The 20,472-nt window shown below is 43.1% G+C and overlaps 1 protein-coding gene across 1 annotated transcript; it reads left to right on the forward strand.

The window, feature by feature from the left end:
• Positions 1 to 1,791: 1,791 nt before the first annotated feature.
• Positions 1,792 to 15,234, forward strand: LOC146361175 (CD48 antigen-like). Its single transcript, XM_084922325.1, has 7 exons — positions 1,792 to 1,968; positions 9,333 to 9,485; positions 12,286 to 12,411; positions 12,506 to 12,672; positions 14,293 to 14,380; positions 14,561 to 14,636; positions 14,846 to 15,234. The coding sequence occupies exons 1-7, from the start codon at positions 1,899 to 1,901 to the stop codon at positions 14,904 to 14,906; spliced, it is 741 nt and encodes a 246-aa protein (XP_084778451.1). The 5' UTR covers positions 1,792 to 1,898; the 3' UTR covers positions 14,907 to 15,234.
• The last annotated feature ends 5,238 nt before the right edge of the window (positions 15,235 to 20,472 follow it).

The following is a 20,472-nucleotide window of genomic DNA, read 5'->3' on the forward strand; positions in this document are numbered from 1 at the left end:
AATGTTTCTTTGCTGTGCAGAAGTACATGTGAGAGAATCATGTCCAGTTTAAAAGTACACTGGGGGGTAAAGACTAAAAATTAAGCAGAGTCTACTGGGAATTCCCATGTCTCAGTCTGTGCAGATCAGTTTATGATAAAACTGGATTAAATGAAGCACCAAATCACAATAGGTGCCTCAAGACGCTTTACGTTGTAAGGTAAAGACCCTACAATAATACAAAGAAACCCCAACAATCAGAGGACTGCTAAGAGTAAGTGGTTTGGTGACAGTGGGAAGAAAAAACTCCCTTTTAATAGAAAGAAACCTAGAGCAGAACCAGGGAGGGGCGCCCATCTGCTAGAACTGATTTGGGGTGAAGTGAGGAAGACGGGACAGAAGGAAAACAGAAGAGAGGCAGACATAATAACTAATGATTAAATGAAGAAAGGTGGGTGAAAAAGGTGAGTGAAGAAGAAACAGTGCGTCATGGCAAATCCCCAGCAGCTAAGGCCTACTGCAGCATAACAGAGTCACCTGATCCAACCCTGACTATATGCTTTATCAAAAAAAAAAACCTTTTAAGCCCGTCTGTCTCCCGAATCCAAGCTGGGAGCTGGTTCCAACCTCCCATTCTACTTTTAAATATCCTAGGAACCACAAGTAAGCATGCAGTCCTGGAAGTCTGCGAAGTGCTCCATTGGGGTGATATAGTACTGTAAGGTAGTTAAGATAAGATGGGGCCTGATTATTCAAGAGTTTATATGTGAGAAGGATTTTAAACTTGATTCTGGATTTAGCAGAGGGGCCAATGAAGACAAGCCCATATACGCTCTCTTTCTAGTGTTTTTCAGTACTAGCTGCAGCATTGGTGGATCAACTAGTTGTTTTAACAAGCTGAAAAAAACAAACAAAACTATAACGGCTACATGTAAGCAATCTGTTAGTTTATTTACAGTATTTCCCTGTTCACAGGGGCCTTGTAGCGGGTTTAACTGGTCCTGGTGTTCAGAAAGGGAAGACAGCTTTCCTTAATATTAAGATATTGACAATTTAACTATTTTCCTTATTTTCATACACTGAGGTGAGAACTTTTACATCACCTTTATATTTGTGCATCAGCCAAATGTGAAACTAAGTAAACCTGAGGCAGGTTGCTTGAGTTATTGAGTGCTTCATTTTTCAAAGCTTAAATAAGTCAACCAAAATAATAAATGAATATACTTAATAAAAATGTCTTTTTTTTTTTCAAGGAAATGTAGATTTAGCCTCACTGAAGAAGATGGGTATAACCTTTTGTGCAGCCCTGTGTTGTGATACAGACAAATGACAGGAGGCCTGGCTGTACAAGAGTATAAAGGCAATTTTGTGTTCGGCAACTCTTTTTTAGAAAGTGTTGCTACAACATTTAGAGGCTTTAAAAGTCATTACAGCAGCATTTCTTTATTTTGTAGCAAAAATGGAGACGTACTGTTTTCTTGTGATTAATGCATGCAGAAAAAAACGGCACAATATTTTAGCAGATTTAAGATCACAAAAATCTGAGAAACCACAGCGTGAAAGTGAATCATTTGGAGCACGGAGCACAATGTTTACACTGAAAACAACTGGAGTAGAAACAGAGAGCAGCACCACAAATACACACGTAAACTGTGTGTAAAATAAAAATGTGCTGCACTTGCCACAACCTGCTCTGGAAGTTGTTCAACCAGTTCTTCACAAAGTGGAATTTGTTTCCTCCTGGATTTTTTTTTAAATTTGACTTTCATTTTAATGTCAGATCTTCTTTCTCTAGATTAGCAGCACCTGCGACCTGTTTTATTCCCTTTATTCCAACAACTTCCACATCCTAGAATTATTTGTGGGATTTGCACCAGAATGGTGGATTATTTCCCAGCTCTTTTTATTAATTCAGGAAGATGTTACCATCGTGCTCTTTGGGTTTTATGATTCTGGTGGTGGCTTTGAAGACGCTGGGTGGTAACTCAGGTGAGTTTTGGATACTCTGTGTGGAAGTTTAATAGATAATTAGAAAAAACAGGACTGGGACAGGTTAGTGTACTTTTCACTCTAAAGTGAAACAGTCCCACTGGTACAAAGTAAAAGTTTCAGGTATAAGCAAACAAAAATATAACATGTTTATATATAATGTTTGTATTCGTGATTAAAGTCATACTCTGCACTTTTGGCAACCAACCACAACCACGGGACTGGCTGCCATACATACAAAAAATGCTACAGGTACAACAAATGAAGTGACAAATGACATATTTATTGAATATAAACCAGAACCAGAGAGCACTGCATGTTCAACACAGTTTGTGCCTAACTTCACCAAAGAACCATTTTTATTGGTGTGGCGTGTTTGTGTATAAGTGTGTTTTACTCCTCCTTGTCATCAGTCTCATAGTATATGTTTACTATCCAGAATAACGTTAACGTCCTGTAAGCTGTACTGTACATACTTTTGTTTCGAGTCTGCCCGGCTGCCCGAGGCTTCGCTTGTGCTGCTTTAAGTTTTAAGAATACACAATAACAGTAACACTGCCATATAAACAAATGTTCATAAATAAAATTAATTATTTTAATGTGCTGTTAAGCTACAAACCTGATTAAAAATGATAATAATAATAATAATAACAAAGTATTTGTGATGTAACCTACCACTTTTAATTGTATTAGTATATTTAAAATTAGTGATGACATCATGAAACACTGAAAGGTTTGAAGCATCCATCCATCCATCCATCTTCATCCGCTTTATCCGAGGCCGGGTCGCAGGGGCAGCAGCCTAAGCAGAGAGGCCCAGACCTCCCTCTCCCCAGCCACCTCCTCCAGCTTATCCAGGGGAACACCAAGGCGTTCCCAGGCCAGCCGAGAGATATAATCTCTCCAGCGTGTCCTGGGTCTGCCCCGGGGCCTCCTCCCGGTGGAACATGCCCGGAACACCTCACCCAGGAGGCGCCCAGGAGGCATCCTTGTCAGATGCCCGAACCACCTCAGCTGGCTCCTTTCGGAGGAGCAGCGGCTCTACTCTGAGCCCCTCCCGGATGGCCGAACTTCTCACCCTATCTCTAAGAGAGAGGCCAGCCACCCTTCGGAGGAAGCTCATTTCCGCCGCTTGTATCCGCGATCTCGTTCTTTCGGTCACTACCCACAGCTCGTGGTGAGGTGAGGGTAGGGATGTAGATCGACCAGTAAATTGAGAGCTTCGCTTTTACACTCAGCTCCCTCTTCACCACAACGGACCGGTGCAGCGTCCGCATCACTGCAGCCGCCACACCAATCCATCTGTCGATCTCCGGCTCCCTTCTCCCATCACTCGTGAACAAGACCCCGAGATACTTGAACTCCTCCACTTGGGGCAGGAACTCATCCCCGACCCGGAGTGGGCACTCCACCCTTTTCCGGCTGAGAACCATGGCCTCAGATTTGGAGGAGCTGATCCTCATTCCCGCTGCTTCACACTCGGCTGCGAACCATTCAAGTGCAAGCTGGAGGCCCCCACCCGATGAAGCCAACAGAACCACATCATCCGCAAAAAGCAGAGATGAGATTCTGAGGCCACCAAAGTGAAAGCCCGCCGCCACTTGGCTGTGCCTAGAAATCCTGTCCATAAAAATTATGAACAGAACCGGTGACAAAGGGCAGCCCTGGCGGAGCCCATCACCCACCGGGAACGAGTCCGACTTATTGCCGGCAATGCGAACCAAGCTCTTGCAACGGTTGTATAGGGATCGAATGGCCCGTAGCAATGGACCAGACACCCCACACTCCCGCAACACCTCCCACAGGACACCCCGAGGGACACGGTCGAATGCCTTCTCCAAGTCCACAAAACACATGTAGACTGGTTGGGCAAACTCCCATGCACCCTCAAGTATCCTTGAGAGGATAAAGAGCTGGTCCAGTGTTCCGCGACCAGGACGAAAACCGCATTGTTCCTCCTGTATCCAAGGTTCGACTAGCGGACGAACTCTCCTTTCCAGCACCCTGGCATAGACTTTCCCAGGGAGGCTGAGGAGTGTGATCCCCCTGTAGTTGGAACACACCCTCTGGTCTCCCTTCTTAAAGATGGGGACCACCACCCCGGTCTGCCAGTCCAGGGGTACTGCCCCTGATCTCCACGCAACATTGTAGAGGCGTGTCAACCAGGACAGCCCTACAACGTCCAGAGCCTTCAGGAACTCGGGGCGGACCTCATCAACACCAGGGGCTCTGCCACCAAGGAGTTGTTTAACTGCCTCATGGACCTCGTCTCTTGAAATTGGCGGGTCATTCCCCTCATTCCCAGACTCTGCTTCCTCCTCGGAAGACGTGTCAGTGGGATTAAGGAGGTCCTCGAAGTATTCCTTCCACCGCCTGACAATTGTCTCAGTCGACGTCAGCAGCGCTCCGCCAGCACTATACACAGTGCAGGTAGAGCACCGCTTTCCCCTCCTGAGACACCTGACGGTTTGCCAGAATCTCTTCGAGGCAGTCCGAAAGTCTTTTTCCATGGCCTCTCCGAACTCCTCCCACACCCGAGTTTTTGCTTCAGCCACTGCCCGAGCCGCATTCCGCTTGGCCTGTCGATACCTGTCGGCGGCCTCCGGAGTCCCACAGGCTAACCAAGCCCGATAGGACTCCTTCTTCAGCCTGGTGGCTCCCTTCACCTCTGGTGTCCACCATTTGGTTTGGGGATTACCACCACGGCAGGCACCAACCACCTTGCGGCCGTAGCTCAATGCAGCAGCTTCGGCAATGGAGACGCTGAACATGGTCAATGTCCCCAGTCTCCCTCGGAATGCTGTTGAAGCTCTGCCGGAGGTGTGCGTTGAAGATCTCGCGGACTGGGGCCTCTGCTAGACGTTCCCAGCACACCCTCACTACACGTTTAGATGCACCGGGTCTGTCCAGCGTCCTCCCCTGCCACCTGATCCAACTCACCACCAGGTGGTGATCAGTTGACAGCTCAGCCCCTCTCTTTACCCGAGTGTCCAGAACATATGGTCGCAGGTCTGGTGATACGATTACAAAATCGATCATCGACCTACGGCCTAGAGCGTCCTGGTGCCACGTGCACTTATGGACACTCTTATGTTCGAACAAGGTGTTCGTTATGGCCAAACTGTGATTTGCACAGAAGTCCAATAACAAAACACCGCTCGGGTTCAGATCAGGGAGGCCGTTCATCCCAATCACGCCCCTCCAGGTCTCGCTGTCATTACCCACGTGAGCATTGAAGTCTCCCAGCAGGACAACAGAGTCTCCAGGTGGAGCACCTTCCAGCACCCCCCCTCTAAGAAGGCTGGGTACTCTGAACTGCCACTCGGCGCATAAGCGCAGATGACAGTCAGGACCCGTTCCCCGACCCTAAGGCGCAGGGAACAAACCCTCTCATCAACCGGGAAAAACCCCAACGTACCGGCAGCAAGCCGAGGGGATATTAGAATACCCACCCCAGCCCGCCGCCTCTCACCAGGGGCAACTCCAGACTGAGACAGAGTCCAGCCCCTCTCCAGGAGACTGGTTCCAGAGCCCAAGCCATGCGTAGGGGTGAGCCCGACTATATCTAGCCAGTACCTCTCAACCTCACGCACTAACTCAGGCTCCTTCCCCACCAGAGAGGTGACATTCCATGTCCCTATTGCCAGTCTTGGCAGCCGGGGATCAGTCCGCCAGGGCCTCCGCTCCTGGCCGCCACCCGGCACACAATGCACCCGACCCCTATGGCGCCTCCTGCAGGTGGTGGGCCTGCGGGAGGATGGGCCCATGTCTCCTCTTTGGGCTGTGCCTGGCCGGGCCCCATGGACTAAGGCCCGGCCACCAGACGCTCGCCCTCGGGCACACTCCCCGGGCCTGGCTCCAGGGCGGGGCCCCGGTAACCCTATCCCGGGCAGGGTAAACTGTTCCCTCGATGTTTTCTTCATAAGGGTCTTCTGAAGGTTTGAAGCAGCTGCACAAATTTCCCAACAGTCCGACAGCCAACTCCACAGTGACCCCTAATGGACACTTTTGCTACCATCACATCTTGGTGACATAATTCTGTGAAACAACAAGACAAACCAGTGCTGCACAACTGTAAATAAGGCTCCTTATTACAGTAAAGCAACCTATCAGTAATTAAGACTGACACATGTTTTGGAGAAATCCATGTGTACAAACAAGGAAAGAAAAAACTCTGAGACTGTTAAAGACAGAAACCTGTGATTGTGGTGAATGGTTCACTTCACTAAGGAAATCCTTGCTGTACTTCGATGGTAATCAGTGTTATGCTGTAAAAGAGGATCTTTTTCACAAGTATGTTCATTTAGATTTCAGTGCAAAGTATTGTACATTTCACTTCATTTACTAGTGATGTAATAAATAGATTCATCACATAAAAGTACAATGTTGTAAAAGGCAGATGTATCATTTTTTAGCATCAAGATGAATGTTTGTACATTTTTGTTTTGCATATGGAATTCATGTCTATAAATTCATAAATAGTTACAGTGGATCTGCTGCTTAAGCTATTTAGCGTGATCAATAAGTACTGTAAGTAGTATAAATTTGCCTTTTCTTATAGAGTAAATAAGAAGCTGGGGACACTGAGTCAGAATGGTTCATGCAGTGGTCGGTGTCTACCATGGCAGAAACCCCCAAATGAGAAGTAAAGAGTTCTGTCAAGCTAAAGAAGGAGTCCTATCCAGCTTTTCTGGCCCATAAAACTCTGGAGGTGGGTAACAGACAGCCTCCTGGTAGGAGTCGAGTTTGGCCATGGAACCAGACTTAAGGGTGGTGTTGAAGCAAAGATTCAGGTAGGGGAAGCTGCTCAGTGCTGACTTCCTTAACCTCTCCCCGGAAAGGTTTATGTCAGGGTGCTGGAGATGAGAATCTGACCATTAATCATATCAGATTGAAGAGGAATTGATCAGCCGGTTGACACGTGTTTTGTGCACTTCAACATTCTTCTACAATTGTCAGGGTATTGTGTGGGGGACGCTCCGGGAGTAGGGATGGGTACCGGTATCCGGTGCCATTATGGCAGCAGCATAAACGGAAGTAACCAGACCGAAAAGCAGCGCACATTTCGGTGCTTTATTTCGGTGCTTTTTTTCCCTGAGATGTCATACACTTTGGATTCCAGCCAATCATTTTACCGTTGCAAGCGTAGTAGGCGGGCCCAGGTACATACGTTCTTTTAGAGCAGAGCTACAGATTAAAAATGCCCAAGGCGAAGCGGTCAAAGTCTGGCTGTACCTCACAGCAAAAGATGCAAACTCAGCAGCCTGCAACAAGTGCTTTAAGGTGATACTGTGCAAAGGAGGTAACTCCTCGAATCTGATGAAACACCTGCGTATAGCATTTTGTTAAAAGCCGAGAAATGCGCCGTATTTGATAGCTTGCTGCGAGACCTCACACCGTGCGCATCTACTGCGGGTGGGTTGCCTGTTATCTGACCCGGAGTTAGCAACATCCCCCAAAAACCCGAAGAGGAGAGTCCTGGCCCCTAGCCCTGCCAGTGTAGCAGAAATGATGACGGTGACGAATGATGATGGCAGCAGCAGCCGTTCTTCTCTGCGTGAGTAGCTTAATGTTGTTCGTGTGTAATTTACGCTGAGTAGGCCACATTATTACATTAATGCAAGTAAGGTGAACTAGCAAACACCATCGTAGTTACATGCGGCTGTCTTCTTGTTTGATGGCAGATACTCCCTTCACCCTGGCCAAAAAGGCTAAAATGACCAAAGAAAAAGTGGAAAACAGCTAAACATGAGAGGTTTTTGGACAAAGTTTGTTTTTTCCATTGTTTAAGCACTGCTTCCAGCCAAGAGTGATGCCATAAATCCCCTATAGCTGCAGAAAAGGCTAACATTGTTATCTTTTTACAAAAAAACAGCTAAACATGAGAGGTTTTTGGACCAATTTTGTGTTCTCCATTCTTTAAGCGCTGGTTCGAGCACTGTTTAAGCACCGGCACGTTTCAAAAGTACTGGTTTGGTACTGGTATCGGATAAAACCTAAACGATACCCATCCCTATCCGGGAGTGGCTTTTTGTTACAGGCTTTTTGATCCCTGTGTGAAGTAGCATAACATAAGCAGCATGGAAGGTGATAGGAAGACAGCATCTGCAGACTGTTCAAGTTTCTTTTAAGTGTTCTTTATTTTCTGGCGTCGCCTTTCAACAATTGTTTCACAAAACATAAGCACCTGTGAGTCAAAATCTCACCTGCTTTATATAGAATTCCACTCACACCTGGATCTCATTAACCTCTACCATTGGGAAAACAGGGTAGACTAAATAACACAGTCTAGACAAAGAAACAGGAATAAAATCATTTTTCCACTTAACAAACTCATTTACCCAACTAAACAGTTGTGAAAAGTCAATCTCTTCACCTAATCTGACTCATGAGGTTATTTTAAATGAAATAAACAATTTTACACAAAATAAACACCCCTTCATTTGGTTACACCCAATTGACATGATCAGTGACATCATATCCTATAAAATCAGGAAGTACTGGGGCGGCCCTTCACACATACCTGTTTTACAAATAAGACCTGCTCAAAGGAACACACAATGGTAAGTATAACCAAACTACATAAACAAATGAAAGATCCAAATCAATTAATGATGAAGTGACATTTAGCTTTAAGTACATTTGCACAGATGAAATAAATATAACCAATGCTACCACAAACAGACCTGGGATAGTATGTAGAGCCAAGGTTACATGTGCTGTGTTTACATTAAAGCATTATGGATAGACTATAGGATAACAGAACACAAAATAACAATATATTCAAGTGACAAATGGCAAATGAATTCTGTCCTAGCCACTTTGTCACACCCTGATCAACAGTTAGAGCTTGGCTCACAATGGTGGGTGTTGGACTCCACCCAGGCAACCCTTTGTCATTAATTCTGGAAGTAATTTTTAGGCACAGCCGAGGGATGGAGCAGATCATGTTTGGTGGTCTCAGAATCTCATCTCTGCTGTTTGCAAATGATGTCATTCTATTCTCTTCATTATCTCCTGCTTTCACTGGGGCGAAGAGTTGTTGCTGATGGCCGGTCGAGCCATGCTTTCACCTATGACCATGAGCTGTTGGTAGTGACCAAAAGAATATAACCACAGATACAAACAGGAGAAGATCTCAGAGTAGACATCCTTCCAAGCCCTCTCAGTTTGCTTGGAAATGCCTCTGTGTATTTTCAAAAGACTTGGAGGAGGTGGATGAGAAGAGGGAGGTCTGAGCATCTACACTTATACTGCTGCCCCCACGGCCTGAATGTCTACATTGCATAAGACCAAACTGTAAATTAAAGCAATTGTGCATTTAAAGAATTGAATGTGAAACTCTTAATATGTTGATTTTGCAGAGAAAGAAGGCGTCTACAAGAAAGTGGGTGACAAAGTTGTCCTCACACCAGGCTCTGTGCCTGCTTCCATCACCAGGATCAAGTGGACACATGATCAGGATGTTGCTCTGGAGTGGACCAGACAACAACGTTTCACCTCCTGGCACTTCCGAGGTACATTCACTCAAGATTGAAATCCATATACATACACAGATTACATATTTTTAATGTTTGTATGTAGCGTATTTAGAAAAAAAGTCATGACTCTCATTGTAAAACTACAAAGCCTAAAAGTATCCTTAAATCTTTCCTTTAATTTAACCCCTGAACATACACCAAACATGAAGGTTTTCGTAATGACTACCTTTAAATAAACGTAAACCTTTGCTCAAATAATATTTTAAGGGACATATTTACGCAGACCAAGAGACTAGTTGTTGACTGCCTGACAACCATCGGTTGCTAGAGAAAAATGTGTTTTCTCTGACTGATTGGGTGGCAAGTAGTTGTGGGAATTTGCTGACTGTAGAAAGGTGAAATTGGTCGCAAAAGAGGTGTTTGGTGCTCCACTGAAAACCTGCTTGCAACTGGTTTGGTCGTTAGCAGCCCCAAGCAGATGTAAAACTCAAAAGTGTGACACAAACTGGAAACAGAGCTTGTTTGCCTTCAAAGTAAATGTTGCAGCTTTTGAAACACGTTGATTTTGCAGGTAAGACAGAAAAGTATCTGCATTTTTTCAACTTTGACTTCCACTGCGTGGTTAGTTGGCAAGTTAGTTACATCTTAAGTCACACAGACAATTCACCGCCTTTATGCAAACTATTGGTTTCCACGTCAATCTGATGTTGACTAAAGCAATCACAAGCAGTCTTGATGCCTGCTTAATCATCCAGGTAAGAAAATCCCAGCAAGTTGATTCTTTTCATTTGAACATAACATATTCAGTGAGTAGAAGTCTCTCGTCCAAGTGACTTCTTTGCTCTTTTTCGGTGACTTCACTGAAAAAGACCTGAAGAAGTCACTTGGATGAGAGAGTGAATGTTTCTGCCACTGTACTTGCTACACCAAGATGGACAGAATTAATTTTCTGGCACCAGGAGGTTTGTGGTGAAGCACCCTCTTTGTGAGTATTCAACCAGGGACATCCAGGGACCTTAGGCAAACACTCAACTGGCCAAAGACAAAATATCTTTCAATAGCAACCAGAGGTTGCAAGGAGCGTGTAACTTAAGCCTTTATTAACAAGCTAAGTAGATTCTTTGGGGTAGGTTTTTTGTTTAAACTGTTATGAGGTATTCAAAGGAGCTTGCAAAGGAAAGCGTCTGGACTTCTTTAAGTTGCTTGAAGACGTTTCACCTCTCATCCAAGAAGCTTCTTCAGTTCTAAGGTCAAATGGCAGAGAGTCCCAGATTTAAACCTAGTGGGAGTATCCCCCCGCAGAGGGACAAAAGGACCCCCTGATGATCCTCTAATCGCCTGAGCCAAGGTGTGAAACTGGGTGTGGGTCCCAATCAGCCAGGGTTTCGGGTGAGCTCATTGTGAAACCTGGCCCCACCTTATCATGCGAATTCCTGAGATCAGATGGCCCAGGATGTGAGTGGGCGTTAAGGCGTCTGGGGAGGGAACTCAAAACTGGATTATAGATGGCAGACAGTTGGTGTCGTAAATCACCGCCTCTGTTCAAAGATGGTCGCTCACAGTGGACATAGATGGCTTCTTTCACTCCTCTTTCAAACCAGTTTAGCGGAAGCCCACACACACGGACCAGTACCTCCTTTTTGACTCCCACCACCCTCTGGAACACAAACTTGGAGTAATTAGGACCCTACACCACCGGGCAGAACATGTTCCCTCTAAGCCTGAAGGAAAAAAGAAGGAACACACGCATGTAAAGGAAGCACTCAAAACGTGCGGCTATCCTAAATGGGCGTTCTTAAAGTCAGCAAAGAGGCACAGAAAAGAAGATCAGACACCAGTGAGGGAGGATAAGAAGGACAGACGCAACAACATTGTCATCCCCTATGTAGCCGGTGTATCAGAAAAACTCAGGAGAGTTTTCTCCAAGCATGACATCCCGGTGCATTTCAGACCCAGCAACATGCTCAGACAAAGACTGGTTCACCCGAAAGACAAAACTCCAAAACACAGACTTAACAATGTGGTGTATGCTGTACAGTGCAGCGAGGAATGCCCAGACCTCTACATTGGAGAGACCAAACAGCCACTTCACAAGCGCCCAACATAGAAGAGCCACCTCCACAGGACAAGACTCAGCAGTCCATCTGCATCTTAAGGATAAAGGACACTCTTTCGAGGATGCCAATGTTCACATTTTGGACAGAGAGGACAGATGGTTTGAAAGAGGAGTGAAAGAAGCCATCTATGTCCACTGTGAGCGACCATCTTTGAACAGAGGCGGGGGTTTACGACACCAACTGTCTGCCATCTATAATCCAGTTTTGAGTTCCCTCCCCAGACGCCTTAATGCCCACTCACATCCTGGGCCATCTGACCTCAGGAATTCGCATGATAAGGTGGGGCCAGGTTTCACAATGAGCTCACCCGAAACCCTGGCTGATTGGGACCCACACCCAGTTTCACACCTTGGCTCAGGCGATTAGAGGATTATCAGGGGGTCCTTTTGTCCCTCTGCGGGGGGATACTCCCACTAGGTTTAAATCTGGGACTCCCCACCATTTGACCTTAGAACTGAAGAAGCTTCTCGGATGAGAGGTGAAACGTCTTCAAGCAACTTAAAGAAGTCCAGATGCTTTTCTTTGAAAGCTCCTTAGACTACGATGACCTGGATGACTGAGAACCTTCACAGACAACGTTATGAGGTATAAATAACTCTCGGATTCTAGTGATGTAAATTTCATCTACTGGTTAGCACCTTAAACTATGAAGTTTAAGGTAATTTCTGTGCTAATATATTGAAATGATCCACGATGATACCTTCACTTCATACTTTTAGATGGCTGTGAGGTGGATACCTCCACTGGGGTCCTGACGATCTCAAACCTGGCTCTAAACGACAGCGGCAGCTACACGGCGGAGATTAATGATGAAGTCATGAGCACAACGGAAATCATTGTTATCAGTAAGTGGGAGGAGGAATTCATACTATAGCCAGCACGAACTAGTTCACCTGATTTTAAGTCAAATTCTTGTTGGTTTTCTCCCTTTTCTACCAGCCACTGTCCCTAATCCTACTGTGTCCACATGGTGCCACCCTGAGATGACCTACTGTACTCTCACTTGTGAACCCAACATCACAGATGATGTCAAACCGATCACCTATTACTGGATGATAGGTGACATGGTGAAACAGTCTCCAACCAGTCAGTTCAACATCACACAGGTATAAACAGGATCTGATTATTGAATCACATGACAGCTCTGTTGGTTATTTTTGTCATTTTATCCAAACCTAATGAATCCAAATCTTTTTTTTAATCTAAATACTTTCAAGACATTTTATCGCAGCTTTACGTGCATTTGGCCTTTACACAATGTATAAAGAACCCGTTTGCTTTTCCTTCATTATTTAAAGACCAATAGTGACCATCAAGTAAAATCTTCAGTTTATTACATATATACTATATCCATCCATCCATTCGCTTCCGCTTATCCTTTTCAGGGTCGCGGGGGGCGCTGGAGCCTATCCCAGCTGTCATAGGGCGAGAGGCAGGGTACACCCTGGACAGGTCGGCAGTCTGTCGCAGGGCAGACTGCCTTATAGACCAAAGAAGATAACAGCTTAAATGCTGAATTGTGTATACTGACAGAAGAGTTATCCAGATTTTCAGACCACCAGTGTGCAGCCTTCATTTGAGAAACAAACAGCAGCGATTAAAAAAAGAGAGAAAGTTGATGACCTGTTATCTCTGATTGGGGTTTTACATTTTGTAACTAGCTAAAGCAAAAGAAAGCCTGTCTGTGTTGAACTTTCTTTGCAGTACAGCGGTCCATCGTTTATCTCGGGAGTTACGTTCTAAAAAATAACCTGCCATATAGGTGTAATCCGCGAAGTAGCCAACTTTGTTTTTTTACAATTATTATAGATGTTTTAAGGCTGTAAAACCCCTCACTACACACTTTAGACAGTTTTCTCAGACAGTCATGAACATTTTCACACTTTTCTCTATTGTTTAAACACTCTCAAAATTCAAACCTTCGTAGAAAAATAGGTCCAGTATTATAGAATGAAACCAAACCGTCAACATTGTTATGTTTGTTGGGGAGAAAACTTACAAACATACAGTACAGCACTTCAGAGTCACACTGCTAGAGATCGAAGATTTATGTTAATTTGACAAGCTGAACGCATTCTGTACTGGACAGGAGACACAGCACGAGATTGGCTGTAGACCATTGTCAATCAATCAGGACGCAGAACTCAATGCGCTGTAAGGAAAAAAAAAGCATGCAAAATTGCACCAAAAAAACCAAATAAAAACAAACGCGAAACAGCGAGGCCACGAACGGTGAACCGCGTTATAGCAAGGGACCACTGTACACCTTACTGGTCAGCTGTTTTTATCCCCTATGTGTATACAACCTGATGAACTCCTCATGAATCTTGTATTTCCTGAAGAATAAACCACATTAAATGTGCGTTTTCAGGTAATATTTGCCTTTTTTTTTGAGTCTGCATTTGGGTCTTACACCGATCTTGGCACGTCCAAATCCACAGACACACACACCCACAAACAAACAAACAAACAAAACAATTAGGGTGCATGTTTCAAACAAAGAATCAGAAAACGAATACATTCAGACTATCAAATGATTATCTTTAGCTTCATAGAAATTAAGTCAGTAAGTTGGAGGGAAAGTTCTGACAGATTTGAGCGCCACAAACAAATTCAGTGACTGGCAAATGGTAAAATTCAATATGTGGTAAACAAAACAAGGACATTTGTTTTCTAATTAAAATGCAGTGTGTGTTTATGAGCTCCTTCTTTCTCTTCATTTGCAGGCAAACAGAGAACGTTTGATAAGCTGTCAGCTGGAAAACCCAGTCAGCTATGGATTCAGTGAAAAAATCCTGAATCCACTCTTAATCAGTGAGTTATCAGCTCAACAAATTATATATGATTAAATATTACATTTTATATATGAAAAACAACAGCGACTGTGGCAGTGCATCTTTTTATTTTTTATTTTTTTTATTTTACACGTATTTAAAGACTGGAAAACATAATTCTTGTAAAATTAATTTATTCCTTTTCTAAAACTTTTCTTAGGGAATCGGGCTTTACTGAGCTTACCATTTGTATGGATTCTGGTGTTCCCGTTTGGCCTTATTTGTTGTAAATGCTGGTAAGAATCCACAAAAGATTACTCTGTACAAGTTTATCAGCATTATTTTATTGTACTGTATTGTTCTCACTTAATAATTTTTATTTAGATCTAATTTGATGGACTTTTTCCATTTTATTTTATTTTAGTTCTTCTTTGTGATTCAGCTTTGCGTTGTGAGGTACCCCTGCTCTAACTGGTTGTCTTTTTCTTCTTGTCCACCTAAAAAGTTGTTGTACCCGCAGGACCCGAAGACACCGCTCCTCCACTGCTACCAACACTGTGAGATAGAGCAGTGCTGGATCAAACTGTGATGATGAGGATGAAGAAGAGTTGGTGTTGCATAAACCACTGGAGAAAAGTCTGCTTTAACTAATCCTGGAAATACAGGAAGAGAATAATACGGAGGCTTCGGAGGACAAACAAACCCAAAACAAAACAAATATATATGTATATATTATGTGTAATAAATAGTAGTAATAAATAAAAGAATATATAGCCAGAGATATTTCTATTAGGAAAAAAAGAAAATCACTTTGGGCAAAATTACAATGTTTTTTATGTCAGATTATGAATGTCCATAATGTGTTGTACAGATAAAGTTCCAGAAGCATCTTACTTGTAAAATCATGAAAAAAAACTATAATAAAACTTTTCATTATAATTAACATGACTTTGTACATTCATTTAGCTTTGTTAACATAGTAACATCTTGATTATTGTTTTTTTAATGTTTTGTTGTTACTAATCAGTCTGGGTGCAGTCAGGACTCAGCAACTTACTGAATGCCAAACTTGAGAGGTTCATTCTTCATGTGTGAGGACAAACAGACAGGATTTAAATACTTTGTCAACTTTATAATCAGCTTAAATAGCCCTCTAAGTCTATGTGATATACTGTGTGGTATACCATTGATGTATTAAAGTAGAGTTGGTATAAACTGTGGCTATTTGCAAACATATTTCATGTTATCACATCACATTTTGCAAAGTATTTGCCCTCAAATATAGTTTGGTAGATATAGGCCTATAAACATTTGCATTATTGGAAAAGTGCTTCAGAAAATGACCTTGGTCAGTGGACCAGTTTGATTTCTACGGAGCCCCGCAGGGGACATGGGAGAAAAAAACTTAAGACGGACTTTTGCGAGATCTCGCAAAACTAACTCGGGATCTCGCAAAACTTTTGCGAGATCTCGCAAAAGTTTAATTCCAACAATGGCGGCAGCTACTTAGTTGTAATATTACTCTTTCTGGGTCACAAAATACACTTTTAAGATATTTTGAGGCGTGAATGTAGTTGTGTAAACGTCAGATACCTGCTCGGTTTACAAGACATCACATATTTGCAAAAGAGCTCCGACATTTTCGGAGATCTGACACCAACCATCTCAAAGCTAACGGGAGGTCGAGACCTACTACAGCCGGGAGGAACACCGCTTTCCCGGCACATCGTGCCTCGACCTCCCGGTCGGCTTCGAGCTGGCGGCCTCCGAAGAATACGACTAAAACTTTTGCGAGATCTCACAAAAGTTCATGAGAACAAAGACAATAAAATTATTGAGATTTATCGGTGGAGTCTCATCTTGCTTCATTAATGTTTCTTTGCTGTGCAGAAATGCATGTGAGAGAATCACGTCTAGTTTAAAAGTACACTGGGGGGTAAAGACTAAAAATTAAGCAGAGTCTACTGGGAATTCCCATGTCTCAGTCTGTGCAGATCAGTTTATGATAAAACTGGATTAAATGAAGCACCAAATCACAACAATAGGTGCCTCAAGACACTTTACATTGTAAGGTAAAGACCCTACAATAATACAAAGAAAGCCCAACAATCAGAGGACCGCTAAGAGTAAGCGGTTTGGTGACGGTGGGAAGAAAAAACTCCCTTTTAATAGGAAGAAACCTAGAGCAGAACCAGCCTCAGGGAGGGGAGCCCATCTGCTAGAACTGATTTGGGGTGAGGAAGACGGGACAGAAGGAAAACATTAGAAGAGAGGCAGAGATAATAATAACTAATGATTAAATGAAGAAAGGTGGGTGAAAAAGGTGAGTGAAGAAGAAACAGTGCATCATGGCAAGTCCCCAGCAGCTAAGGCCTACTGCAGCATAACTAAGGGAAGATTCAGAGTCACCTGATCCAACCCTGACTATATGCTTTATCAAAAAAAAAACCTGTTAAGCCCGTCTCTCTCCCGAATCCAAGCTGGGAACTGGTTCCAACCTCCCATTCTACTTTTAAATATCCTAGGAACCACAAGTAAGCTTGCAGTCCTGGAAGTCCGCGAAGTGCTCCATTGGGGTGATATAGTACTGTAAGGTAGTTCAGATAAGATGGGGCCTGATTATTCGTTTATATGTGAGAAGGATTTTAAACTTGATTCTGGATTTAGCAGAGCGGCCAATGAAGAGAAGCCCATATACTCTCTCTTTCTAGTGTTTTTCAGTAAAATTAAATTCAAATTAAATTAAATTCAAATTTTATTTGTCACATACACAGTCATACACAGTATGATATACAGTGAAATGCTTACACAACTGCTTGTGACCTAAAGAAAAAAAAAGGCTATGAATAAGATTAAAATTAAAAAGGGTCAATTTAACTAGGAAGGAATAAAATAAAATAATTCAATTCAATTCAATTCAATTTTATTTATATAGCGCCAAATCACAACAAAAGTCGCCTCAAGGCGCTTCATAGATACAGAGAAAAACCCAACAATCATATGACCCCCTATGAGCAAGCACTTTGGCGACAGTGGGAAGGAAAAACTCCCTTTTAACAGGAAGAAACCTCCGGCAGAACCAGGCTCAGGGAGGGGCGGCCATCTGCTGCGACCGGTTGGGGTGAGAGAAGGAAGACAGGATAAAAGACATGCTGCGGAAGAGAGACAGAGGTTAATAACAGATATGATTCAATGCAGAGAGGTCTATTAATACATAGTGAGTGAGAAAGGTGACTGGAAAGGAAAAACTCAATGCATCTTGGGAATCCCCCGGCAGCCTACGTCTATTGCAGCATAACTAAGGGAGGATTCAGGGTCACCTGGTCCAGCCCTAACTATATGCTTTAGCAAAAAGGAAAGTTTTAAGCCTAATCTTAAAAGTAGAGATAGTTTCTGTCTCCCGAATCCAAACTGGAAGCTGGTTCCACAGAAGAGGGGCCTGAAAACTGAAGGCTCTGCCTCCCATTCTACTTTTAAATACTCTAGGAACAACAAGTAGGCCTGCAGAGCGAGAGCGAAGTGCTCTAATAGGGTGATATGGTACTACAAGGTCATTAACATAAGATGGGGCCTGATTATTTAAGACCTTGTATGTGAGGAGCAGGATTTTGAATTCAATTCTGGATTTAACAGGAAGCCAATGAAGGGAAGCCAAAACAGGAGAAATATGCTCTCTCCTTCTAGTCCCTGTCAGTACTCTTGCCGCAGCATTTTGGATTAGCTGAAGGCTTTTCAGTGAGTTTTTTGGACATCCTAATAATAATGAATTACAGTAGTCCAGCCTGGAAGTAATAAATGCATGAACTAGTTTTTCAGCGTCACTCTGAGACAGGATATTTCTAATTTTAGAGATGTTGCGCAAATGGAAGAAAGCAGTCTTACATATTTGTTTAATATGTGCGTTGAAGGACATGTCCTGGTCAAAAATGACTCCAAGGTTCCTCACAGCGTTACTGGAGGCCAAGGTAATGCCATCCAGAGTATGAATCTGGTTAGATACCATATTTCTAAGATTTTCAGGGCCGAGTACAATAACCTCAGTTTTATCTGAATTAAGAAGCAGAAAGTTAGCGGCCATCCAGGTCTTTATGTCTTTAAGACATTCCTGCAGTTTAACTAATTGGTGTGTGTTATCTGGCTTCATGGACAGATAGAGCTGGGTGTCATCTGCATAGCAGTGAAAATGTATGCTATGTCTTCTAATGATGCTGCCTAAGGGAAGCATGTATAATGTAAACAGAATTGGTCCTAGCACTGAACCCTGTGGAACTCCATAATTAACCTCAGTGTGTGAAGAGGACTCTCCATTTACATGCACAAATTGGAGTCTATTAGATAGATATGATACAAACCACTGCAGTGCAGTACCTGTAATACCTACAGCATGTTCTAATCGCTCTAATAGGATATTATGGTCGACAGTATCGAACGCTGCACTGAGGTCTAGCAGGACAAGCACAGAGATGAGTCCACTGTCAGAGGCCATAAGAAGATCATTTGTAACCTTCACTAAAGCTGTTTCTGTGCTGTGATGAGCTCTGAAACCTGACTGAAACTCTTCAAATAAACCATTCCTCTGCAGATGATCTGTTAGCTGTTTGACAACTACTCTTTCAAGGATTTTTGATATGAAAGGAAGGTTGGAGATTGGCCTATAATTAGCTAAGACTGCTGGGTCTAGAGATGGCTTTTTGAGTAAAGGTTTAACCACAGCCAGCTTGAAGGCCTGTGGTACATAGCCGACCATTAGAGATAGGTTGATCATATTTAAGATCGAAGAATTAATCAATGGCAGGACTTCTTTGAGCAGTTTTGTAGGAATGGGGTCTAAAAGACACGTTGATGGTTTGGAGGAAGTAATTATTGAAGTTAACTCAGAAAGATCAATTGGAGAAAAGGAGTCTAACTTAACATCAATGGTACTAAGAGTAGCTGTAGATAATATTACATCTGTGGGATGATTACTGGTAATTTTTTCTCTAATGATAAAAATTTTATTTGTGAAGAAGTTCATGAAGTCATTACTAGTTAACGTTAAAGGGATGGTTGGCTCAACAGAGCTCTGACTCTTTGTCAGCCTGGCTACAGTGCTGAAGAGAAACCTGGGGTTGTTCTTATTTTCTTCAATCAGTGATGAATAGTAAGATGTTCTGGCTTTGCGGAGGGCTTTCTTATAAAGCAGCAAACTATTTCTCCAGGCTAAATGATGATCCTCTAAATTTGTGACACGCCATTTCCTCTCCAGATTACGAGTCATCTGCTTTAGGGTACGTGTTTGAGAATTATACCACGGAGTCAGGTACTTCTGATTAGAGACCTTAGTTTTCACTGGAGCTACAGTATCCAGAGTCGTACGTAGTGAGGAGGTGAAATTATTAACAAGATAATCAACCTCTGTTGGGGTAGCGTTCAGATAGCTGCTCTGCTCTGTGTTGGTACAGGGCATTGAAGATGATAACAGTGGGTGGATTATATTCTTAAACTTAGTTACAACGCTTTCAGAAAGACCTCTACTTTGATAAAATCTACTCTCCACCGCTGTGTAATCAATTATTGTAAATGTAAATGTTATCAGGAAATGATCAGACAGGAGAGGGTTTTCAGGAAACACTGTTAAATGTTCAGTTTCTATGCCATATGTTAAAACAAGATCTAGAGTGTGATTAAAGTGGTGGGTGGGTTCTTTTACATTTTGAGAGAAGCCAATTGAGTCTAATAACAGACTAAATGCCATGTTGAGGCTGTCATTTTTAGCATCTACATGGATGTTAAAATCACCCACAATAATTATTTTATTTGAGCTCAGAACTAAATTAGATATAAAGTCTGAGAAATCAGACAGAAACTCTGTGTAAGGCCCAGGTGGACGATAGATGATAACAAGTAAGACTGGTTTCTGAGTTTCACAGCTGGGGTGGACAATGTTAAGCATCAGGCTTTCAAATGAATTAAAAGTCTGTCTTGGTCTTTCATTAATTAATAGGCTGGTGTGAAAAATTGCTGCCACACCGCCCCCTCGGCCGGTGCTTCGAGGTTTCTGGTAGTTAGAATGACTCGGGGGTGTTGATTCATTTAAACTAACATAATCATCCTGCTGCAACCAGGTTTCTGTAAGGCAGAGTAAATCAATTT

This window comes from Perissodus microlepis, chromosome 23 (assembly GCF_051167445.1).
Source record: "Perissodus microlepis isolate ML-2025 ecotype Zambia chromosome 23, ASM5116744v1, whole genome shotgun sequence".
Classification (NCBI taxonomy): domain Eukaryota; kingdom Metazoa; phylum Chordata; class Actinopteri; order Cichliformes; family Cichlidae; genus Perissodus; species Perissodus microlepis.

What these genes read in the sequence shown, in the direction of transcription:
- LOC146361175 (XM_084922325.1), top strand. Translation starts at nt 1,899, where the DNA reads ATGTTACCATCGTGCTCTTTGGGTTTTATGATTCTGGTGGTGGCTTTG. An exon ending in AACGGAAATCATTGTTATCA is followed by an intron (nt 12,412 to 12,505) that starts GTAAGTGGGAGG and finishes CTTTTCTACCAG; the next exon opens with CCACTGTCCCTAATCCTACT. An exon ending in CCTGAATCCACTCTTAATCA is followed by an intron (nt 14,381 to 14,560) that starts GTGAGTTATCAG and finishes AACTTTTCTTAG; the next exon opens with GGAATCGGGCTTTACTGAGC.